The following is a 26,163-nucleotide window of genomic DNA, read 5'->3' on the forward strand; positions in this document are numbered from 1 at the left end:
TTATATCTTTGTAACAATAGAAAAACATGATAAGATTACCTCACTCATATGATTGGGTAGAGTGCATTAATTGTTATAATTCATTGATATTAAGTTCGATTGTTAATGATGAAAAGATAATATAATAACAAGTTTAGATTTTGTATGATTCAAAAGAGATGAAGTAAGGTGAAGGATTTTAAAAGAGGCAATGAGATGTAACTTTTTCTTATTTAATTCATGAAGAAAGGATGATTTTTAAAATTAATTTATCTTTATATTTTTATTATTTTAAATTCAAAATCATAAGTATAGATATTTTATACATTACTTACACTCGAAATGTTTTAAATCTTATGGAAAGAATTTTCGCTCTCCTCTTAAAAATTAAATCAAATAATAAAATTTTAAAAATAAAATATAATTTCCTCTTTTTTTCTCCACTTCTCTTCAATCAAATATTATGTTAATACAAGAGCTGATTCTTGATTATGTGTGAAAATAACTTTGTTAAATAAGACAATATCTACCTTAATAATTTTTGCCCCAAAGAAAATCATCTCACGTTGTCAGCAGCGATGAAACATCCCTAGCAAAGAAAAGGCGGGAAAAATCATACTAAGGTTGTTGTTTTGTAAATTATGCTTTCATTTCACTTTTTTAATTATTAAGCTCAACTTTCTTTTATGATATCCAATTTGTTGTAACAAATTCACAATCATCATTAATCCTCAATTAAAAAAAAAATATTACTATGAGTATACATTGAATTAGAGCAATTAATTACCCCTACCCCATTTCACTATCAACAAACCACCTTGACAAAAATTGCACCTTCATTCATATAGTGAACCTCTACAAAAGCACTCGCTTTTGTAAAATGAAACTACACAAAAGCACGCAGCTTTATATATCATGAACACAAAAGAAAGCAAGAAAGTCAACCTTAAAGTTGTCTAGGCAATGCCCTCATCTATCATCTATGATATACATTACATGGCACTTGATAGTGTTTCAGAGGGAGGAATGTTCAAGGAAGCCTAATTTATAGAGCCTGCCAGAAGAAAAGTCAGGCAAATGAATTAGAAAAATTAAATCACCAGTAGACTCCTCATTCTTTTTAAATCCATCAGTAGTAAGGAAATTTACACTTCCTCTTTGTTGGTTGTGACATAAAATTGTGTCTCTGGCAGAAAGATATAAAAAACAGGTTTATAAGCCAGGAGCAGCATTAGAATCATCACCACTGTTGATTTTACCATTGCCACTGTCTAGATCATTCAATTTGCTGTTAAAATCCATGCCATATACGTGGCCCATTTTCACACGTTTGGTTTCCAAGTATCGCTTGTTCTCTTTTGTGATAAGTGATAACAATGGGATCCTACCGGAAATTGTCAAGCCATAACCTTTGAGCCCAACATATTTTGCCGGATTGTTTGTCATTAGCTTCATAGAACGAACACCCAAGTCTCTCAAAATCTGCAAGTGCAATATCAAGTTCCAGCCTTTTATCTCGATGCAATAAAATAGAACATTTGGAATTCTATGTTGCGACAGATATATCATGCCAATGAACTTCCATATCATAGTAAATCACATGAACAAAAAAATGACTGTGGGAAAGAATCAAGTGGGTATAACATGTTCAATTTTCCAGTCATTTAAGCCTTTTTACTATAATTACCTGTGCACCAATTCCATACTCCCTTGAGTCAACAGGCAACCCCAACTCCTCATTGGCTTCTACAGTGTCCCTTCCATCATCCTGTAGGTTATAGGCACGTAGTTTGTGTCCCAACCCAATACCACGTCCTTCGTGTCCACGAAGATATACCAAAACACCTCTACCAGCAGCCTCAATCTGTTGCATTGCAAGAGCAAGCTGATTTCCACAGTCACACCTAGCAGATTTAAATATGTCTCCCGTGAGACACTCTGAGTGTACCCTCACAAGAACATCATGTCCATCCCCAATTTCACCCTGTTAAACAATAAACAGTCAAAAATCACAAAAATTGTCTGTAAGTTACTATCAAATCAAGCAATTTAAAAATCTAAAATGGAAAAGATCAAGATAATTTGAAAAAATTGCCAATTTGCAAATCCTTCTGGCTTATACACTTGCAAACAAACACCTTGAAGGAAAAATGATGAAAAATAGGGGTGAACACCATCAATTTATCCCATTGATAAAACACTGACAGAGTTAGTTTAAATGATTTACGTGCATTTTTAATCCCTAACGTTTACCTCAATTATGATGTTGGTCCCTATACTTCAAAAGTTTGGCTTTTGGTCCCAATAGTTTAGATAAATAGATTAACTAAGCACATATTTAATAAACTCTCATCATAGGAGAGAGCTTATGCCATAAATTCAATCATGAAACTTGCAAGCTAAAAGGAGTGTACTTTGACAAGTTTCACTAAGAAATCTACTAAAATAAGCTAAACAGAACTTTTGAGTCGGAAAGTCATTTTCACAGGCCCAAATAAGTTTCACATAAATTCTTCCAAACATCCCTTTAACTCAAAATAAGATGTCATTTCCCGGTTAACACATCCAAGTCTAAATGGATCTGTATGACTGCCCAGGACTTTATTCAATCTCTTGCAGGGGCATTAGTGGCCTGACCTCAATTCATAGTTGACCCATTGGTGGATTATATTTGTGGATCATGGGAAATGGAGAAGCTCTTCTTTACCTTTCTCATTCCATTTCAACAAAATTATTAATATTCATCAACCTGCTCAGGCTTCTAAGTTCTAACTCATATTCTGTTGAAGCCAGAGTTTTGAAATTCTACTATGGTATCAGGACCACTATACTGAAATTAAAGCTATCTCACACTCACTGGCAAAGGACAAGGCAGCTATTTGAAATTTATTTTTGTACTCTCGAACATCCTCCTTTCCTTAAAATAGCAACACTCACCTAGAAGCATATAAATTATTTACTCCGGCTATTTGAGATTTTTTGGAACTTATAGACTAGGTAGTAGGCAGATAGTTTGTATGTAGGAAGAAATTTAATATCTTAAGGCATCCAATCCCAACAATGTTAATATCTTTAGCTTCTGTTCAATGTTCCTGTGTATGTATTTGGAAGGGCTAGTGAATCAAACAAAGTACAGATGTGGTTAGTTTGTAACTCTTACTGGACATAATGAATTGAGCTTCCGAGTTCCAATACCCCCTGCCCCCAAAGCAGGCATGAAAAAGAGAAAGAAAAGAGTTCATCTCAATTTAGGAAAGCAGCAGCATGACTCAAAATATTTTAAACAATACATTCCATCCTCGGTTCCTCTTATATTAATTTTCAGAGACAGAACTTTGACAATATCAATCTCCCCTTCCAAAAAAAAGGCTGGATTGAAGCATGACAATTTATATTGCAGTGCGGTATGATTAAAATAGAAGAAGCTGCCAGTTGAACTTAAATCAAGTTCTACCATATTGGTATCCTTTTCATTCTCACATATTTTTCCTCGTCTATTTCTTTAAAATGATTCAGTACAATTAACAAGAATGTACACAGATGTTACTACATATTATAGTTCAAAATAAACACAAGCTTTGCTCACCTTAACCATTGCAATATGCTCAATCCCATCTAAAAGTGACCTATAGCAGTTAGCAGCAAATGGCCCCCAAACTGTTGGTATTAGTGCAGCACCAGCACGCTCTACTAGTTTATCTCTCTTCCTTCTATACCTGCAACAAAAATAAGTGTCAATTTCTCTGCTATACAACAAAAGTATCCAGGCAGCATAACCAGGTAAAGGAGACTTACGTAAGGAACAAAAGAAATAAAAGCATAAAAAACAAATAACTAATGAGAAAATTCTAATCGTTCATAATTGTTTATTTTCTTTTGTTTAAGGAGACTCTAATTCAGGGACATATAATGGAATATAAACAAAATAGAATTCCGGTTTTGTAATGTTATATGGAAAATCCATTGAGTGAAAATTAATAAAAAAAAAATAAGTTAAACCAAATATACCTCATTAGCAATCATAGGAATTGGTTGCAGTAACATCAAAAGTCAAAAGTATCAAAGAAAGACAACTCAGGGGATATAAATTACGGTATATGTAGCTGAAAGCTTACTTAAAAGATATCATAAGCATGCATACAATGAACTTTATTACATCTTCCTTGAAACATAAACGCATACCTTATCAAGTCAGCAATAGATACAATTTTTAAATTTTCACGCTCTGCAAACTGGCGAAGCTTAGGTAATCTAGCCATGGAACCATCATCATCCACAATCTCACACAGAACTGCTGCAGGATTCAAACCAGCAAGTATGGCAAGATCAACTGAAGCTTCTGTATGTCCAGCTCTCTTCAACACACCACCCTCCCTGTATTTTAGTGGGAAAATATGGCCTGGACGGTTGAAATCACTTGGTTTAGAATCTTTGGAAGCAAGGGCCACGACTGTGATTGCCCTATCTTGAGCTGACACCCCGGTGGTAGTACCATGTTTAGCATCCTACAAATACAAGGAAAAGGGTTAAAATATAGAAATAACACTAATAAATTCCTGAATAACACCAAGAAACAATTCCTACCACAACATAACAAATGATTAAATTTCAATCATCATTGTTGACATGATGCCATCCTGATAAATGATTAAACGACCCTCAAATATTTGGATATAAAAGATATTAAATGTAATGAAGTTGCACTAAATTCTTCACCGACTATATGGCTTATCCAACTATATTAAACTTAGATGAGACAAATTATTCCCTAAAGTTGACGATCTGAGTATCTATTTCATTGGGCAATGACATGTAGTGTTTTCAGCTAATGTAACAAAGGAAGACCTTGATGAGAGAGATACAGGACTAACTCCAGATAAATGATGCAAGCACCAAAGAATACATACCACTGTCACAGTGAATGCTGTCCGAAGTTTCTCATCATTATACCGACTGTTTACCATCAAAGGAAGCTCCAATCTCTCCAAATCTTCCTCCTTCATGCTTATACAAACTATCCCAGTTCCATGCTTCACAATAAAAGCCATAGCTTCAGGTGTGGCTAACTGCGCCGCCATTATTAAGTCTCCTTCATTTTCTCTGTCCTCGTCATCTACAACCACCACCATCTGAAGCACTAATGTTAGTTAAACCTTTCACACTATAAACCTCCCCAGCACTAAACGGAAAAAGACAGAACCCAAACATAGAGAAAGTAACAACCTTTCCATTCCCAATATCTTCAATGGCCTCAGGTATGGAAGCAAAACCTTCTGTTGGACTGTCAAAGTCATAATCGTCGTCATCGTCATCAGAAAAACCACTGCCTGCTGGCACAGCTGTGTCTGCTCCCAGTGTTCCAAAGGCTCCTCCTCCAGAGGTCAATTTAGCTTTAATTACAGCATTGGGGACTTTAGAGTTGAGTTTGACAGCAGCCAAATCCAACCCATGTCCACTGAATGAGAACTTGAGCAACCCATTGAACAATTTGAAATGTTTGCATACCCTACATTCAGCAATTGTGACATCGAAAATTTATCATCACAGACACACACAAAGATGTACATATAATGATATAAAAACCCCAGATCCAGAAATTGAGCTTGCTAGATTGAATCCACACACGTATATGCTCAACACAGTTAAAATGCAAAGCTTTATTCACTAAATGGCCATAAACTAAGAAACTCCATTCAACCCATAATTCATAACTGAAAATTATAGCTTTAAGTGATAGATAAGTATTATTACACCAGAGTTAGCTTGAAACATCAAATTATCACCCTATCCAGTATCCAGTTAAACTAAAATAAATGAGAACAAAACATGAACATATATAAATAAATAAATAAATAAATAAATAAAGGGAAATGATTTATGCAGCGTTGAAATGGAACAGACCTAGGGCGACAGAGAGGAGGAGTGGAGAGACTGAGAGAAGAAGCCATTGGAATTGTGTTGAAGGGTTTGAACGAAATTGATTGGTTTTGATGTAAAAAAGGTTAATCCAAATGAATCCGAGAGGCAACAAACAAACAAACACACACCTCTGACACACCCCGCTACCTCTCTCCTTTCATCAATGTTCATAAACATGGATGAATGAAGAAGGGGTTACTGCAAAAGAGGACCACAATACCATTCAAGTTACGTACATGATTGTAACTTCTAGTCATTCATTATTTTTACTTTTTTATTTTCATTTTAATCCTTTATATATGACTCAGATTAATTTACTAAATTCCACTATTGCATTATCTCAACTCTTCTTCTATTTTTACTTAGATAACTTGCATAACTATTATACTGTTTATCTTATAACCATAATCTCATGACTATTAAAGACACATTTTCATGAATTAATACTGTCTTTGGTTTATTATAAAATCTCTCACAAATATTATGCCACAGTTTTGCTCTCTTGTGTGATGCTTTGAAATTTGTGGTGAAGGTACATGTAATGATTTGAAGGAAGAAATCTTTTCTTTAACTTTTTCATCTCCACCTAACTATTGCTAAGAGTTTTCCATATTTCGCCCTCTTCTTTTTTAATTGGTCCTACCAATAAGAGTATATAATCAGTGAACTCTGACTGCCCTTTCATCTTCTTATCTTCATAATTGTGACATACAAATAATTTCTAAAAAAAAAATAGTCACAATTATCGAAAATAATAGTCATTAAAAGTTGACTAATATTTTCGATTTAACTTATTTAATAAGCAATAGTAACCATTAATGCCTGATTAAAATATAAAATAATTAGCTAATATTTTGTATTTGAAACACCTATTTTATATTTAAAATACTTATTTTTAAAATTTAATATCCTTAGTTGTCTAAATAAATTAATGATCAAAGTACCTTATTTTTTTATTAGGAAAACAAATACTCTACACTATCCCACTTTATATATAGAGAGAGAAAGAAAGATGTAGATTAAATAGTAGATATTAATGAGTATTCTCTATATATTTCATTATATTTTATCTTATCTTAATCATAATATATATATATAAAGTTACGATTCCGTTAATTTTATTAAAAAAAATGATAAAAATAATTTAAATAAAATATATATGAGTGGTTAATAATTTGAGAGTATGAATAATTTTGAGTAGTTATTTAAATGTATGAAAAGTTTGAAAAATAAATTTATAAAAAAGTAGACAAAAAATAGAACAAAAACTAAGTAATAAAAAAGTATTGATGATAAATTGTGTTTTTGAAATCAAGGAACACAATAATTGACAAAATGTATATACGGAAAAGATGTATTGTCATTATTAACGGTACCAACATAAAAAACATTATGTGACTTCGTGTATTTTTTAAAAATAAAAATAAAAATAAAGTTAAATATGTGTGGATAATTAATACTTAGATCATGTGAGTAGTTTTTAGTAGTTTGAAAAAATATGAAAAAATAGAGAAAAGATAGAATAAAAGCATGAGAGAGAAAATAAATGTTTTAAAAGCAAAAGGGTAGAAGAGTCAACAAAATGTATACATCAAAATGGAGTATTTTTTTTAGGCTAAAAACTTAATTTGGTCCCTTACAGTCTTTTTTTGTTTCAATTTAGTCCCTCATTAATTTTTTGTCTCAATTTGGTCCCAAACTAATTAATTGGTTTCAATTTAGTCCCAAATTAATTAATTGGTTTCAATGTGGGACTTTCCGTCCAAATTGCTTTAACGGTGTTAACTTTTGGTCACGTGGACGCCACGTAGATGCATACGTGGATGCCACGTGGATGAGAATTTTTTTTAAAACACCTGGACCCAGAACGGCCCGTTCTGAAACCGGAACGGGCTGTTCCGGTTTTATTTTATTTTTTATATATATAAAATATTAAAAATTTATAAAATATATATTATTAATTATATTTTAATTATGTTATTATATCTAATAAAATAAATATATTAATATTTTTTCATATTTTATTTTATTATATTTATTTTATTAATTTTTATCATTTTATTCTTTTAATCTTAAATAAGTTGCAAAAAATTATAAAGTGATATTTAAATATTTCTTCAAACAGAAAGAGAAAGAAAAAATTATTACTCTATTTATAAGATAATTATATTTTATAAAAATAAGTAATTTTAAAATTTTTACCATAAAAAAAATATTTTTCAAAATTATTATATTTTTTAATAAAATTAATCAAGAATATTGGTTTAATTGCATTTTTTATCTCTCAAGTATTACAATTGTGCAATTTTGTGATCTCCAAGATTTTAATTGCATAATTTTAGTCCTTAAAGAATTACAATTACGCGATTTTGGTCCTTCAATTTTTAATTGAACAATTTTAATCCCTCGAATATCATAATAGTATGATTTTTGTTTCTCTCATTAAAAATTAATAATTTTAATATATATATATAATGTTTTAAAATTAAATAATTATTTATATATTCAAATTAACGTATATTATAATTTTCGATATTATATCAATAATATTATTAATATATTTATAGATAAACTAATAATTTGATAAATATAACTTGTTATATATTAATATACTTTTACAAAAATATAAGTATATTAATTAGAAATATATATCTGATCTTATATATTTATATTTTTGTAAAAGTATATTAATATATATTAAGTTATATTTATCAAATTATTAGTTTATTTATAAATATAGTAAAAATATTATTGATATTAATTTATCAGTAATATTAAAATACTAATAATATATAAATTTTATTTATTTAGTAATAATAAATATATATCATTTGATACATTAAAAAAAATAATATACGTTAATTTAAATAAACAAACAATTATATAGTTTTAAAACATTATATATATATATATATTAAAATTATAAAATTATTAAATTTTTAATGAGAAAGACTAAAATTGAACAATTATGATATTTAAGAGATTAAAATTGTTCAATTAAAAATTATGAGATTAAAATTACACAACTATAATCTTTTAAGGACTGAAATTACTCAATTAAAACTTTAGAGATCAAAATTGCATAATTATAATATCAAAAACATAATTAAGCAAAAAATATTTTATTCACAGTTTTGGAACGGGCCGTTCTGAATCCAGAACGGCCCGTTCTGCGTCACTGATGGTGTTTTAATTTTGCAACCAGAACGGCCTGTTCCGGTTTCAGAATGGGCCGTTCCGGTCCAGGTATTTTCAAAAAAAATTCTCATCCACGTGGATGCCACCCATGTGGCCAAAAGTTAACTCCATTTAAATAATTTGGACGGAAGTCCCACATTGAAACTAATTAATTAATTTGGGACTAAATTGAAACCAATTAATTAGTTTGGGACCAAATTGAGACCAAAAATTAATGAGGGACTAAATTAAAACAAAAAAAGATGATAAGGGACTAAATTATAAATAAAATATATATGAGTGGTTAATAATTTGAGAGTATGAATAATTTTGAGTAGTTATTTAAATGTATGAAAAGTTTGAAAAATAAATTTATAAAAAAGTAGACAAAAAATAGAACAAAAACTAAGTAATAAAAAAGTATCGATGATAAATTGTGTTTTTGAAATCAAGGAACACAATAATTGACAAAATGTATATACGGAAAAGATGTATTGTCATTATTAACGGTACCAACATAAAAAAAACATTATGTGACTTCGTGTATTTTTTAAAAATAAAAATAAAAATAAAGTTAAATATGTGTGGATAATTAATACTTAGATCATGTGAGTAGTTTTTAGTAGTTTGAAAAAATATGAAAAAATAGAGAAAAGATAGAATAAAAGCATGAGAGAGAAAATAAATGTTTTAAAAGCAAAAGGGTAGAAGAGTCAACAAAATGTATACGTCAAAATGGAGTATTTTTTTATTGATAACTAATAGATAAAAAAAAATTGAAGAAAAAATAGACAGAAGAAAAGAAAATAAAAAAGATACATGAAAGAGAGGAAAAAAAGAGAAAGATCAAAATAAGAAGGGGGAGAGAGGAGGGGGGAAAGAGAGAGAAAAGGAAAGAGGAGACGGGGAAGAGAGAAAGAGAGATTGGAGAGGAGAAGAGAAGAAAAGAGAGAGAATAAGAAAAGGAAAAAATAAAAAAAAATTGAGAAATTGAATAAAAAAAACTCAATTTTTTTTAATTATTTTAATTAATATCAAATTATTTTTTATATTAAAAAAAGTCTTGATTCAATATTATAAAATTATTTTATTATAAAAAAATTTAAAATTCTTTAAAATCTTAATCCTAATTAATAACATAATATGTGATTCAAGAGACTTAAATTTTATTTTTTAAATTATGGCACTAAAAAATATTTTTAAAATTTGAGGACGAAAAGTTTATATTAAAAGACTAGAAACATATTTTAGCATCAGCATATAAATATAATTATTTTGCTGTGATGCCATATGTAATGAGTAGTTGTGTTCCTTTTCATCATAACGCATAATAATGTTTTTTTTTTTATTTGATGTGTTCCTCTTCCACTATTTACTATTCGAGTAGGGTCTGACTCTGATGTTCGAAAAAACAACAGAAAGAAAAGTATAATGCAATCTCGAAAGTCGTAAGTTTTAAAATTGTTTCATTGTTCTTGAATTCTAAAGCTTTTTGAGCCCCTAGAAACAATAGTCATAAGCAACATAAAGTGGAGGCATGGTTGATATGATTCAAAACTTTTGTTTATATTGAGTACAGCATGAAGGCTATTCCAAGCGTGTCATAAAGGCACTTGTGCTAAATAGACACTCCAACAATACAAACGTCTTGTTGAAACCCATCATTTCTCTATCTCTCTTTTTTCATATAATATTTGATATCACTTATCACATCTATACTACTCTCTCTTCTATTTCTTTGTCACTTTAGGTTTCTAACATGGGGTATCTATGCATCATTTTCGTTCATCAAATTCAGGAGCAAATGTCACAACATTTGCCAAACTCAAGGACCATGTTGAGGATTTACTACTTTACATTCATGTATGGGTCAGATGTGACCAATGAACGAGACAACCTTTATTTCCCTTAATTTTATTTTACCAACCAAGAAAAGAAGAAACTCTTTTAGTTTTACAAAATGTTGTATATGAAATAGTAGCTTTATTCTCATTATAAACAAAATTTATAAGCAGAATGGCTGCTTAAATAGAGTTACTATTACATGCTAGGTGTATTCCTATAGCATTTTCTTCAAACTAAGTCTCCATATTCTATGCATTTTGTTTTGCAGAACCAACAAATACCAAATGTCTCTTGATGATCATTGATCATCACAATTTGATATCTGCTCATGTAGTTCAGCATAAATCTATCCCCAGGGCACACTTCTTTCAGAGGAGAAAATTTGCTGATTAATTATCTCTATATAACAATAAGATATGTATATCTTGCAAATGCCAATTCCCAGAAGTTCACTCTGATCATTTCAGTCCCCAGAATCTCTATATTCTGAAGGAGGACGTTTCAATCTCTCAAAAATATCATCAAGGGATTCAAATGAAGAGTTTGAGTTTGGAGTTGAACCATGAGCATTACTAAGAGGGAGGAATCCCTTGGAGTCAACTTTAGATCTTAAACCTTTAAATCCATGCATCATTGATTCCCATTTCGAAGCTAATACCGATGATGATGCTGAGCTTGTGTTCTGAGAATTATTAGAATCACTTGCCAAGGAGGAAGAAACACTTTCCTGGGTCAAATCACTGCTAGACACCTCTTCATTGAGGTTTGTCCTTAAGGCTGAATACTTTCTGCTGCCAAATTTTTTGCTCATCTCATTCTTGGTGCCTTCATTTTTCTCCTCAACTATGTCGATAGTATCACTTCCAGTGGCTCTCTCATTTAGACCCTGAAGAAGGAGTGGTTGTTTGTTAGTAACACAAGACTAGCCTTGTGATAGTGAGGCTGCTTTAACAAATCTTTGTTCAGTGAGTGACCAATATACATAAAATGGAAATTTAGTGAGATATATACCAAAAGGATTTTGAATGAGTTTTAAAATTGGCACACTTTCTAAAATTTTAAGAAGAAAAATTATGAAAATTTGTTGGGTAAGTAACTCTCTTACTCTGTACGTGTAAAATTTATCAAGTACATAATTTATCTTTAATTGTGATGTATTTTTTCACTAAATGGATAACTTAATATTATTTGTTACCAATGGTAAAATATTTCTCATCTTAAATTGCAAATTAAATAATTATTAGGTTTGCACCACCAATAAAACCATGAATTTGATACATGATAGAAGAATGTAAAGAATGTGCATTTAATTTAAGATAATGTGAATGGAAACCTTGTTGGTGGACTCAAGATCGATACTCATGCTGAAACTCCTTGCCAAAGGAAAAACAAGTTCACCAACTTTGTGCCCTTGCTGGAGAAGAGAACGTTCTGAAGAGAAAGAGTAAGGTGATAAATTTGGATGTAATATAGTGGAAGTACCCCCAAAAATTAGGATGTTGTGGTTCTTAAATAACAGGTGGCTATGGTTATCCAAAATTGATTGAAAATGGTTTTGCATAGGTGTGTCTACTTCTAAATTTGATATCATTTAGTTATTGTTTTTAAGCAATATTCTTATTTAGAGATTTTAGCTAGAGAACACTTCCACAATATGCAAGAAAGAAGTAATCAATTACTTTATTTTGAACAAAAATTGTTAATATGGAGAGATGTTAAGAAAGTGTTGGAGAGAGTCTCCCTAGCATTCTTTTTCTAATTAATTTTAAAATTTTGTTTTTTAACCTTAATTTTACCCTTATATTAAAGCCTGTTAATACTACATAATAAAATCTCAATTGTTTTGAGCCAAAAAAAAAAATGAGTCGCTAAATATAGTAACTGAAAAGGTTTTAAGTCACCTCTCTGCAGGATTATTACTCCAGATGGGTCAAATCCATCCATATCTTCTGCATCATCCTTCAACTTGAATATTTTCCAATTCCCACAGTACTGGATGACCCGGTTAAAAATATTGGCTGCTATTAGTGATGTGTATATAACCATGATGAGGGGGTAAATTTTGTTGAATCCTTTTCCAAAAAAGGGAACAGCGTCATTGATTTTTCCCATTTTCTGCACAAAAGTTTGAGTATTACCACTGGAGAATATATCAATCTTTGGGAAGAGGTAAGGAATGTAATTTACAATGATCAGGTGAGGCTATATTAACAATCGCTCGCTAACTGGAGACTCTAAACAACATGCAATGACAGATGGTTAAATCATTGCATAAATTTTTTAAGTGAGCAAGTGTATCCAACCACGATTTAAAGTGTATCATGATCTCAACTTGGTAAATTTAAAGGGTTGGAGCACACTTGCTCAATTTAGAGACAAATTCATTTTAAAGAAACCTGTTACAAATGAAATTTTGGTTTTGTTAGCATCAACACTCGAGGGCTGATGTCAAGAATACTACAGTTTGAAAGTTTTTATTGGAACAGAAAATAGTCATTACATTGAAAATGCAGAAGTTATTTTATTTTCTTTTATTCCTAATAAAAATTTTATACCTTTGTATCCTTAACATCAGCCCATAAGATTGATGTTAACAAACCTAAAAGTACTATGATGAATGAAACTAAGGGTCACATCTTATCATTATCATACATGTTAAATCATGTAATAACAAGAGAAATGTTAGTAACACTTCCTCACTAATACTTTCTCTCAAACAATCATATAATTTGATGCATCACCACTAAATCAAAAAACAGATTTGTTAAATGAGATGCAAGACTCTACAAAATTTATGTTTTTTAATAAATTTCAGGTAATAATAACCAAAAGAGTATTAGAATGAATGTTAGAGAGAATGTCACTAACATTCCTTGTAATTGCAATAGTCATAGGTGCTACCTATGAACACCAGTGACAACATCATAATTTTAGAACAACAATTAAGTACCAGTAAGTAGTAAAATACTTTTTCAAAAATGGTTTTTCTACCCCCACCAATATTAATGAGATTGAGAAAGTTGTACGAAATGGGTGCTGCATATCTTGCAACCATCCTACACAAAAGAAGTGAGATACATAGGCAAATAATTTAGAATACTTATACTTCACACAAATGACCAAAAATATAATCAAAAAAGTGACTTACGAGCATATCATAAGCAAGCTTACTGAGCTTGTTTGTCTTGGTGTTAGTGAGTAAAACATCATCATTCCCATTTTAAACAAGGAATAGTATGTACAAATACACATGTACATCAAGGGGATGAAAGCAGCTAACTGGGAAAAGAATCCAATAGTCACTTGTCAAGAATATATGAAAAAAGAAAATTAATCATTTCGTGTATGAATCAACATAAGTTGCAGTTAGATGTCTAAACAGTGAATTTTTATAGGAATTTCTTCATTGCCATAGGGAAAGTTGTTCTATCTTCTATGCAAGCAAACTACTAATAGACATACTTATACAAATAAGAATAGTTCCCTTCTAAAAGCCTCTAACCTACTTCAGGTTTTATTGGCATCAGAATGGACCTACCTATGACTTTAACCTTAGCCAAAAACAATTGAAGTTAGTTAATCCATTCCACTCTGATCCACATCATTTTTTCTGGTACCTAATAACATCACTTGTATGAAGTTATTTGTTAATGGTGTTAATTGCTATGTATTAAATTGAAGGTCAATCCTTAACTTATGATGCTAATTACTAAGTGAACTAATGTTGAATACGAAATTTAAGAAAAAAAATATAGCCTTAACAGAAAAAAAAAAAAAAAAAGTTTAATTAAGAGGAAAATTAATTTATTTAAAAGAAAATTATATTGAAAAAGTCTACAAAAATTACCTGTACAAGCCCCTCTTGCTGTCCTGCAGCATGTACAAGGATAGAAAAAACGGATAAATCCACTCCACTGGTTAGTATGGTAGCCTCTGCTAATAAAATAGCAAATGACATGCAGCCCAAAATGACAGCCAATGCTTTCTCAAGCTGTTTACATAATATACATCGCCATAGAAACTCTGTGATAAACATTTCAGGAAGATATAATTGTTATATATGGTACCTAACAAGAAAATATGTGCTATTAATTTTGTAAAAGAAAAGAAATTGGCTTTCTAGTGATGAATGTTTATGGTGATGATTTATGATTTTATCATACACAGATTACCACTCATGATGCGTACTCATCTAGACAACTTTTATTTTGGGGACAGAAGATTTAATTTCTAATATGATACATGTAAAGCGATCAGTTTTAACTTTTAATACTATAAAGCATAAGGTCATTGGTAAGTCAACTTTAACTTATAAGCTGATAGTTTGTAGGGTAACATCTTACTTTTTCTTACATTAAGAAAACATTATATAAATTACCCAGTAAAATAAGAGAAAGAGCACATAAATATAATAAGTGGTAAGTACCAATTGTATCCAAAAATGCACCTACTTTGCCCATGCGTTCAGGCCTCAAGCATGAAATATATTTCCTGCAAGAATGGAAAAAATATCTTTAAACAAAGAGCCTACTGCATATCACTTGATGAATATAAAACCTGAGTGTGGCTGGAAGGTAGAGTCTAATTAGTATCTTAAGCCTAGAATATATCTCATAATAAATAGCACTGATATTCTCTCCCTTTGTCACTTTCAAGTTTGTTGGCTAGTAGAAGAACCTCAATCATATGGTTTTGAAGAAAAAATTTCTTTCATGATAACAGGACAGGAACCTTTTGTCTAAGATATGTATGATATAACTAAATCGAAGAATAATCTACAAGAATCATATAAGCTCACATAGTTTGCTTACTATTGGCATAATTTTTCTGCTGTAAAAAATATGGGAATGAGATGATAAAGAGACACAACAATGAGAAGTGTATGTTAAGACAAACCATCCTATAGCATCACGACGATCATAATTCTTTATGGAATCCTCCAGCTCAAGGGCCCCAAGGACAAAATTTGTATATTCACTGCAAAAGATAATAATAATGATAATAATAATAATAATAACAATATTGATAACAAATTTACTTAGGACATGAAGAGAATATGTGCATGTCGAAAACAAGAGTAATTCAGTGAAGTATTATGGTATGTTGTAATGAATGGCATGTGAAATGAAGACATCACATTATTTTATAGTAGAAGATGTGTAATTCTGATGAAATAGCAAGGGAATCTAATGTGGAAACTGGGGTGTATAGCAAAAGGGCAGAAAAAGAAAGGAAAAAATCATTTTGCTTCTTAAAATTTGTAGGTTCCCCAAATGTACACAAACAGCAAAGGCACATACATATACAAGAGGCTAACTCATTAACCAATATTTTCCCAACCATAGTGAATTTAAATATCAAAATGTCATGTAGTTTTATGCTATTTCAATAAGGCAAAGGATTTTATTTAAGGAACAAACTTACTCCCACAGGAGCCTTGCATACAGCCCACCAAATGATTCCTAGATTTGTATAAATTTACATAATTATAGAATTCAGAACCTTGTACCAACTTCTATACCAAGCAAATCAGTGTCTACCTTCTATATCGATAGTACTTGTCACGAGCTCTCTTAAGACGGCGTCTTAGTGATGCCATAGATTTCTCATCTGTATCATAATCCATGTCACTTTCTCCTAGTCTTCCACCCTGTGGTTTGAAGGAGGGGTCTTCCTTCAACTGGGAAAACCGGTTATATGAACATGTAGCAATAGAACATTTAGAATCAAAATACCTGCATCGGCACATTTAAAGACTTTACCATCTGAAGCAAAATTTTGTCAATTATATTCATGTAGGGTCTCAAAGAATCCCGCTTGGACATTTGCTTTGATGTTGCCTGTGTGATCTGACAATGGCACACCATGAAAAATCATATCTGCAAAGAATAAAGGATAAAAAGAAAGTATTTCTTTTTATCATTACAAGGCAGATTAAATTTGATCGACTAATATGCACACCAAATTTTATAATAAAATCTCAGTACATGGGTGTGATACCTAGTAAAATATAAGAAAAGTGAATGTTGTTTATCAAGATGAAAGAATGTAGAAATTTTTCAACAGTTTTATTATATTCCTGCAAAAAATTGGAATTGGATTCATAACAAGAATTATGATTAATATTGCAGGGCACAATACTTTGATCAATATACTTTAAAGTTTAAAAGTACACGACAACCATCCCACTTCCAGAGCAAGAGACACTAAATGCAAATTCCGAAGACTATACACAAAATGCAAATTCAATTGTTAGAAAATCAATAGACTAATGGTGTGAATAACTTACAACAATAGCATTTGAAAAATCCTGATGAGCATCATCTAATTTGACAGCCATTTTTGAAACTGTATGTGAAAAAACTTTTTGCTGAATGTTCCAATCTGCATGTAACCAAATGCCCTTTGGAATTTCACTCAAACCAAATCCAAGTAGAAAAGCACCGGTAACCAGTCCAAATGTATTGGAGCAAGCCATGGCAAAACCCGTAACATTACCGCTCCTGCAAATGATTTACCATAAAATAGAGTGGTTTAGCTTGCAATGATTTAAAAGTTTGGCAGTGTACTGAGTTTGGAAGTTAGCAATAAAATTAATTGTTAAATCAATTCGCAGATAACAAAAAGAAGGGATCACATCCAATGATTCAAGTAAATAAATGAAAGATAATATATATCTAAAAGAAAGAACCAAACCAATAATTTTTGTGTAAAGAAATTAGTAATATCACTCCAAAGAGTGCTACAGAACCGACACACAGATAGAAAACAAGGTTTCCGTGTAAGCTGGTCTTCAATCTTTCTCTCACTGTAAAGTCTCCGGCATCTTCATAACCCTGAATAGTGGGAACCACAGCCCTGTTTAGAGAAATAATTTAATACAAAACTATGAGTGTGCATTTCTATTCGCCTAGCTATCATAAACATCCTAATTGACTCCCACAAGAGGTATAGCAAAGGGAAGTAATAGAAACATCATATCAATATCGTACACAACTTCATACAATTAGGATATCTTATGGTAAAATTGAAAATGCAGTCAATTACATAAGTAATGGAAATAAATTAGATGCTCAGTCTTCTAGCTGCTGTTGCTACTTCTTTCCTCCATATGAAAGTTTATTTGTATATTTAACATGTTATAAATAAGGCTTAATTGCACTTTTTGGGATTCTTTGGTTACTGTAGTTGTGCAATTTTGGTTCTCAAATTTCAATTGCACAAATTGGGTCTTCCAGGTATCTTAAATATTTAACAAATTTGACTCACATGACACTAGATGATAGCATGTCAATGATGTGACTACAAATGTGTTACTCAACACTTATGTAGACATGGCTTAACTACATTTTGGTGCCTTATTGTGAATCATGGGGACCAAAAGTGCAATAAGCCCATGGTAGCTGACATATTATCATTTAGTTTTATGTCAGCAAAATCTGTTATATATTTAAGATAAGAGTGGTGGAGGGATCAAAACTGCACACTTGCAATACTTGGAGGACCCAATTAGTGTAATTAGAACACCCTCGGAATCAAAATTGCACAATACCATACATAGGAGGCCAAAAGTACAATTAAGTTTATAAATAACAAGGAAACTATATGTAGCTTGAGAACAATTTGAATTTGTGTAGAAGACATGATGGAAGCATATATAAACATCAAAATGCTATTAGGGGGGTACAAGGTTTGTTGAGAACAAGATTATTAAGAGCTTTATAAAAGGGAAACAACTTACCATGTAAGTAAGAAGGTACTCCAATATGATAAACTCCACAAGAAAGAAATTGCTCCATTTTCATCATTATTTAGTGCCTATCAATGAAGGGAAATGACTTAACCAGGTTGCAATGAATCAAATATGAAAAAAATAAAATAGCCGTTAATGAAAGACATAAAATATACTCAAATGGAAATTCATGATCACATGAATTTATAACTCTATCTCCTGTCTCATGTCATATGAAAGAAACTACAAAAATACTATACATAACTATAACATCATTCTGTTCAAACTAATGCAGTCCAACACAATGTAAATATTATACCCCATTTATTTCCTATGACAAACCCACAGAGAAAATATGAAATATAAATAAGAAAAAGGGAAGAAATTGATAATCATTTAACAAATAAGTAAAGAAATACCGTCCATATATCAGCAGGGACAAGGATGATGATGGAAAGGGAGCAAAACCAGGTGTATGCAACGGTGAAGAACACATATTTGGGCACATCAGGTCCAGAGAAATATTTCAATGTAACAATCACCATGCCCACAGTCACGGGCAATGAGAACATATAAAACACCCACATTTTTATGCTTATATATGTTACACTTAATGTTTCACGTTACATGTGCTTGTTCCTTTTCTTATATGTACATTAATTTTCTCTCCCACCCCTTCTCCTTTTCCAATCTGAATAACAATACTCAGAAAAAGGGAAATCATAGGATGTTTGAGAAAAGAATTTTATGTTAGCGTGTCTAACTTGAAGAACAAGGAGAACCGATCAAGAGGAGCCCTTTTTGCTCTTCACTACCTCATTTAGATTTAGCATGTTACGTCACCCATGTGTCATCTTATTTGTAAATGGTATACATGGGCTCTCGTTGAATAATGAATATCTTTTAATGGATTTCGATCTCTCAGCACATATCAAGTCACAAATTTTATCAACCATGACCCATTATATCACAAATGGTCGTTGAATTTTATAATAATTATTTTAAAAATTATACTAATAAAATTAAAATTATATTTTTTTATAACCAACAAGAGCTTGCTTGTTAAACTCCAATTAGCATTAGTCACAAGCTCACTATTTATTTTTTTCTTTTTTTTTTCTCTAACAGAGCCATATCTAATAATGGGCCTAGATCATTTTTTAATCGGATGTCAATAAATATATAATAGGTTAAGTTATGATTTTGATTCTTGTATTATTGTCAATTTGTAATTTTAGTTTTTTTATTTAAATAAAAATATTTAATCCTTTATTTTAAAAATAAGGGATTTTGCTCCTAATGTTTTGATGTTTAATGGTTAAATTTTCACATATTTAGTAACTTGAAACTATTTAAATAATGAAATATTTAGTGACATAATATTTAAGAATAAAAATTGAAAAATAATATACAAAATATTTTTGTTTAAATATATTTTAATGAGTTATTGGTATTTATATTATTAATAAAAAAATATATATATATTTAACCTTTTATTTTCAAATGTCATGTTATTAAATTTGTATAAACATTAAACTTAACAATTAATATATGCTAATTTGACATAAGGACCAATATTCTATATTTTTAAAATTAGAAGACTTAAATGTCTATAATTTAAAATAAAAAAATAAAAATTATGAATAAAAAAAAAACAGAGTCTATTTTAGCCTATGTAATAATTGAATTAAAAAATGTTGTACCGTAATGTATTTGGGATCCGTCATAGACGGAAATAACAAATATTTAAGATTTTTTTTTTTTTTTTTTTTTTTTTTAACGTGTGTACTAAGAGGTAAGAAGTTGTGAGATATTTTCATTTGTATTGATATGGACAATGTGACTTAAAATCGAAAAATATCTAATTATTATTTCCAATTCCCATCTACCTGAACTGCATGTAAACATTTCTTTTTGCATACTAAGCTCAAGTGTTCAACACTACCATAAAGGTGTAACAATTAGTAGGTAATCTTATTGCTTATGTGATCAGAAATTTCATCCTTGGTATGTGTGTAAAAAAATATTTGTTAGAAAAAAATTAATCACTTAAATAGATTTCAATAGCTCAAAAGATTAGTGAAAGTTTGCAAGAACAATCAACTCTGCAGAATCTCAAGCTAGGTTAAATGTGTGACTACGCATTCCTCCATTTTTTTCACGTTGAATTGTAAATTTACGTCAAAGTTATAAAAGAGTGTCTTCCATTTATTCGAACCAAATATGCTATAAGTCAGTAGAATTGAACTTCTTGTTAAAAGTTTATTCAAGAACATCATTGTAAAAAAGAAAAAAAGAAAGATGATTGGAATGTCAGATAAAATTTAAATATGATAGAATTAGTTGTTCCTTTCTTTCCAACTCTATATAATGCTTACCTTATCATGAATAGTAGAAGCTTATACATTTGAGAAATTCTCTTTTGCAATTTACATATAGCTTCTAAAAGGAGTTGGTTTAATTAGGAAATAAAAAAGATTTCGCTCTTTATTCTTTATCTCCTTTCCAATTGCAGCTGCCAATTCTTTTCATTCAAAAACTTATTCCAAATATGGTAAACCACTAAATCAAATTTCCGTTGTAACTTGTGAAGTTTCATGACAATTATAAAAGAATTAACATGTGTCTGATTTCAAACAAAAATTCTTAGCAGCAAATTTTGCTATGCTGCTATCAAATAGGGGTTATCAGTGAAAGTTAAAAGTGAGGCGCCTGCAGTGGAATCATCTCCTGACCTGTTAAGATTGATGAGATAAGCTTGGTGCACACAACTCTTGATTGGTATCAGTGTCATGCAGTTTTCTTCAAGCTTATTTGGCCCCGGAAAGGGGAAGAAAATGGAAATTGTTTTAAAACCCTCTTCAGAAAATGTGTTCATGAGCCAAATCTTATGGCTGTTGAGCACTCCCCTAAGTGCACAATTGCACATTACTTTCTCTTTCCACAAGCCAATCTTCAACTCAATATTGGCCTTGATGCAAATGTTGTCCTAAGCATTCTAGCCACTACCAGTCCTAAAGCCAATGCAACTCCAAACAAAGCATGCAGCCTCACACAGAAGTACTTAGCCATGAAAATCTTATTTTTGTCCTGTAAAAATACAACTTAGGTTTAATAGCTAACTACAGGAAAAAACACCAAGGGAACAAAAGACTCATCAACAGTTTTTCACTTGCCTTGTGATTGTCTTCAACAAATCTAACTACCAGATTTCCCATCGGCAAGGTCAATGCACAAAGGAACTAGTACAATCATGTTCATAACCAAAAGAATAAATCATAAGCACATGGTCTAGAATAGTAACTATACTATACCTATAAAGAAAGGGGAAATTGGAAATGAGATGCAAAAGTGTTGGTTTAGAAGCACATACTATACAAGGGAGAGGAAGTGCCTTGCTTAGACCAAAAGCAACCAAAAGAGCATATAGCATCAAGACTGCCCCTTTCACTACCTCAGCACCTTTTTTAGTGCCAAGCCTAACCTGAAAGAGCAATGGAAAATAAGTAACAGGTAGATTCACATCATTAACATGGATAAGAAAAATATTCAATTAAAGAAAGTGCATGTACCAAAGGTGACATTTTGCCAACCTCCTTGTCCCCTTCCACCTATGTTGTGCATAAAAACATGTCACTTAATCAAGTTACTCAAAATCAGAAATTATATTTCAATTACAGAAACGAAAGTACCTGATGGAAATGACTGCAAAACAAGATAAGAGATGTTGTGAATCCAACAAGAATTGATGCTGAAAGAACTGTTCCACTTAAGGGGAAATGGTTCATTGCACTGTCCAAATCATTCAGAATCAAAACCATGAAAAATCAAATATTATGCGACATTCTAATTAGGTAGCGAGGTAACCTTGCATTGCCATGTAATAAATAAAAAGCACTAGTGGCAAAAGGACCAAATGCTGCAAAGCATAAGGGCTCTCCTAGGCCTTGGTAGCTTAACCGAAATGGTGGACACTACAACAGCAAAGGGCCAAGCACAGAAATTGGAAGTTAATGACTTCTGAATAACTTTACAACATGATTCAGATGTTAACAGAAACTTCTACCTGATAAATATAACCACAAATAATTGCACAAACAAGAAACAATATTGAACGCAAGTTTCTTTCGACAATAGCTGTCCAAGTCAGCCCGGTGAAGCCAAGAGCAAGGCACAAGTAGGCAGCAATGAAGGTTCCTGTACGGCTTTCCAAATTCAACATAAGGAATAAACAAATTGAGTTATTTCTTAATATAAAATATAAAAGCAAAAGAAAATAGAAAAACACCAATAAGACTGAGAAAAACTCACCTACCAACCAGGTTTACTACTGATTCCTTTTTGTTCTTGTCAACTCCAGTGTCAAAATCATAAACATCATTGCTGTCATGGCCACACATTAGAAATTACTAACTAAAGAAAAATTAACATATTCCTTTTAAGAACGTTGGAAGTCTTTGATAAGAGTGATGTGATGCATAGGAGGAATGAAGGGGGAGGTGGAGTAAAATGCATTCAATTGAGAGATAGCATCTTTTTCCTAGGATGGATTATTACTGATGATCACAAAATTGAAAATAATAGCTAGCAAAGTAACAAGTTAGATATCATTTTGTGGTCATTGTCAGCTTTCCTATCACTGTTTTAAGGACAAGAACTTAATAGAATGTTCCAAGAATTATGGAGGACATTTTGATAGCGTCCATGTCAATGATGTTATTACAAATTTTCAATAGATATCAAGCCAGTCATTTGGAGAATGGAAGTTTATATTTTACTTATTATGGCTACCAAAATTTCTAATGATGAAGAAGTTGCTACTGGAAGCAACTTATATTATATACTTAAGAAAATAATTTATAAATAGTTAGATTCGTGGTGTTGAACAATCATTTATATCTATTTTATATTCACTCACTCCATCCTTCAAAAAGTATTGAAACTTACCTTAAATTGAGCCAGGTAATTACTAGAACTGAAGAAGCCAGGAGAACAAAATAACATCTAGCTGAAAATATCCCTGTCTGCAAATAGGCTGCTGCACTGCCTACCTATCCGTGGAAATCAAGAAGTAAAGATAACATTGTTGCATTGCTTAAATTAAAATGACATGAATTCCCAAAGAAAAAATACGATAAGTTCTGATTCAATACTATAAGCTATGGAAATGAGTTCAACATTAAGATCATAGAGGCAAGGATGAACAATAGAGGAAAATCTTCTCTAGTAACTTAATATGTTAAAATAGGGGGACGAAGTGCATGGGAATCTACCTTAACCCCACCTAGGTACAAAGTCTTCCCCAATAAACAGAGAGACTGTTTACAAGATTTGAGCCAGGTCACAAGGCAACAACCTTACCATTATGCCAAGGTTCTCCCTCTTAAAGTAATTATGTTAGTATGTTACTACAACAACGGAAAACCTTATCTCGCTAGTGAGGTTGGTTACATGAATCACAGGACTTTCTTTGAGCTTGCTTAAAGACCAAATTCTATTAACTATGTTTAGCACTAACTACATAAGACACTATAGTTGAGATTTGTGCTGATATATTTATTTGAGAAATAGCGATTCACTGCACAATCCACATACAGAAACACTGCATGCACTCATTGTTAGGGCCAGGGGAAGCCCAAAACTCTAGGCTGTGCATCCGGTGGATTCTATTACATTGTTATATTATGGCATCCAATGAACTTTTTAAAATGTGAATTTGAGCCTAATTCAACTCTATAAACCAATTTGTAAAGTGAGAATTATCCCACTTGTATATTGTATCTTGATCTAGATTTGAAATTTGAATTTTTTTCCAATACACTCTCTCATACAGTATTATTAAATTCGGTGCATGGATAACTGGTGGATGACCCTTTTAAAAAATCTAAGATAGGCTAGTGGGACTTGGGTTGTTCCTGATAGGACTTGCCAAGAAGAAATCAGTGAATCTTCCCACTTATTCATCCACAACTAACTCTCACTCAAAATTCCCAACACACGTCCACAAATTGTACACAATGTGACATCATATCTCATACTCATGCATCAAAGAAACCTAACTCTATTCTACTCATGCACAACTTAAAAGTTCAGAAGCTCACAGTGAGAGGAACAAACGCAACAGAGTAAATTGGCAACTTGATGGCTCTCCAAATCAAGGTTTCCTTCGAAATATCCTCCTCAGTTTCCTCTCCAACGTTTTCTTCAAAGACAGAAGGGGCTAATTCCTCAACTCTTGCACATGACACATGTTGATACCGATGCCATCTTTCAACTTGCAACCACCCTCTATATCTCCTATGGAAGACTTTTTCAACACCAAACGCTGATCTTTGATGGCACCTGAAAATCAACCAGCATTACAAAAACAATTCACTCAGACACTTACTCATCTTTTACTGTCCCATTTTTTGATGATGGACAGAGAAGACTGAAGAGGGAACTTGCCTTTTGAAGTAGCTCTGCAGCTGAAGTTGCTCTTGGAGTTTGTTGAAACCAGAAGCTTGGGTGAAGTTACAGGACGTAGCAGCCATTTAGATTACTGAGCTATCATCACTGTGTTATGAGTAACTTGACTTTGAGAAATGGAAGAGAAGGGAAAGATAACTGAAACTAAAAGTTGTAACACTTTTTCCTCAATATTTCCAACTGAGGAATCCTATCTCCTTGCAAATTGTAATCCCTTCATGGACCACTAGAATACAGCCACCTAAGATTAGTTTGTCAGGCCAAACTCTGATGGCAAAACATTAATTAGTAAAAATAGTACGTAATTAATTAATGAAAATAGTAGGTAATAATTAGTTTGAACATATTTTCTTTTCTGTAAAATCGTCAATTTAAAGTGAATTTATTAAACAGAAATTATAATCAAATAAAAATATTATTTGAAAACTTTCCTGAAAATTTATAAATACAGAAAGGATCACCTATCCTTGGCATTGTTTATTACTATTTTTTTTTATGTCTTGATAATTCCAAATTATCATTTTTCAATATTTTGGTCATTATCTTTCTAAATTTTTAAATTCTTATATTTTGAAAACAAATAATTTTAAACTTCATAAACAAATTTTATTTTATTTATAAATTAAATTACTTATATTTTAAAATTTTTAATAAAATTTATTTTTATTTAAAATCACGATTAATCTAATTATATATGTTAAATCATAATATACATTTTAAAAGTAACTTAATCATTTGATACTAGTGGAGTCCCCCTATTCAAAATAAAATAAAAAATAAGATTAAATAATAAAATTACGTTGATTTAACTTGTGTTATAATTTGTTTTTCAATCTTAAAATTTTGAGTTCAAATATTAGATTTAATAAAATTATTAATTTTTTTATTTTTTAATAATAAAAAGGATATATTGATATACTAGATATAAAAATCAAGATAATTGCTAAAAGGAAGATTCCTTTTATATATTAATATAATATTTATTTATTTTAAAATCTCATTTTCACTATAAAAAATGCCATATTCAAACATTATTTGATATA

General features: G+C 31.0%; 3 protein-coding genes across 6 annotated transcripts; all 3 read right to left on the reverse strand.

Annotated features, from left to right (window-relative positions):
- Positions 1-797: 797 nt before the first annotated feature.
- LOC109805057 (bifunctional riboflavin biosynthesis protein RIBA 1, chloroplastic) lies at positions 798-6,138 on the reverse strand. Its single transcript, XM_020367003.3, has 7 exons — positions 5,881-6,138; positions 5,203-5,485; positions 4,887-5,108; positions 4,162-4,484; positions 3,566-3,695; positions 1,667-1,963; positions 798-1,461 (listed from the first exon to the last, which is right to left on the reverse strand). Exons 1-7 carry the CDS (start codon positions 5,925-5,927, stop codon positions 1,192-1,194), a joined length of 1,572 nt encoding a protein of 523 aa, XP_020222592.1. The 5' UTR covers positions 5,928-6,138; the 3' UTR covers positions 798-1,191.
- Positions 6,139-10,472: 4,334 nt separating this feature from the next.
- LOC109805374 (uncharacterized) lies at positions 10,473-19,672 on the reverse strand. Of its 4 annotated transcripts, none has more exons than XM_029272665.2 (14): positions 19,072-19,672; positions 18,662-18,738; positions 17,617-17,778; positions 17,210-17,423; positions 16,683-16,769; positions 16,461-16,600; positions 15,817-15,897; positions 15,347-15,411; positions 14,768-14,943; positions 14,069-14,199; positions 13,871-13,976; positions 12,822-13,035; positions 12,254-12,351; positions 10,474-11,806 (listed from the first exon to the last, which is right to left on the reverse strand). In XM_029272665.2, exons 1-14 carry the CDS (start codon positions 19,237-19,239, stop codon positions 11,384-11,386), a joined length of 2,142 nt encoding a protein of 713 aa, XP_029128498.1. In that variant the 5' UTR covers positions 19,240-19,672; the 3' UTR covers positions 10,474-11,383. The 4 variants fall into 4 exon arrangements, with proteins under 4 accessions (XP_029128500.1, XP_029128498.1, XP_029128501.1 ...); XM_029272668.2 differs by having other exon boundaries at positions 17,617-17,756; positions 19,072-19,089; XM_029272666.2 differs by having other exon boundaries at positions 10,477-11,806; positions 13,889-13,976; positions 19,072-19,670.
- Positions 19,673-21,202: 1,530 nt separating this feature from the next.
- ABC4 (UbiA prenyltransferase family protein) lies at positions 21,203-25,310 on the reverse strand. Its single transcript, XM_020366664.3, has 11 exons — positions 25,100-25,310; positions 24,754-24,994; positions 23,600-23,703; positions 22,964-23,035; positions 22,719-22,857; positions 22,520-22,626; positions 22,345-22,444; positions 22,225-22,263; positions 22,026-22,136; positions 21,829-21,894; positions 21,203-21,742 (listed from the first exon to the last, which is right to left on the reverse strand). Exons 1-11 carry the CDS (start codon positions 25,183-25,185, stop codon positions 21,608-21,610), a joined length of 1,200 nt encoding a protein of 399 aa, XP_020222253.1. The 5' UTR covers positions 25,186-25,310; the 3' UTR covers positions 21,203-21,607.
- Between the last annotated feature and the right edge of the window lie 853 nt (positions 25,311-26,163).

This window comes from Cajanus cajan, chromosome 2 (genome assembly GCF_000230855.2).
Source record: "Cajanus cajan strain Asha chromosome 2, NIPB_CcT2T_4, whole genome shotgun sequence".
Taxonomy (NCBI): Eukaryota; Viridiplantae; Streptophyta; class Magnoliopsida; order Fabales; family Fabaceae; genus Cajanus; species Cajanus cajan.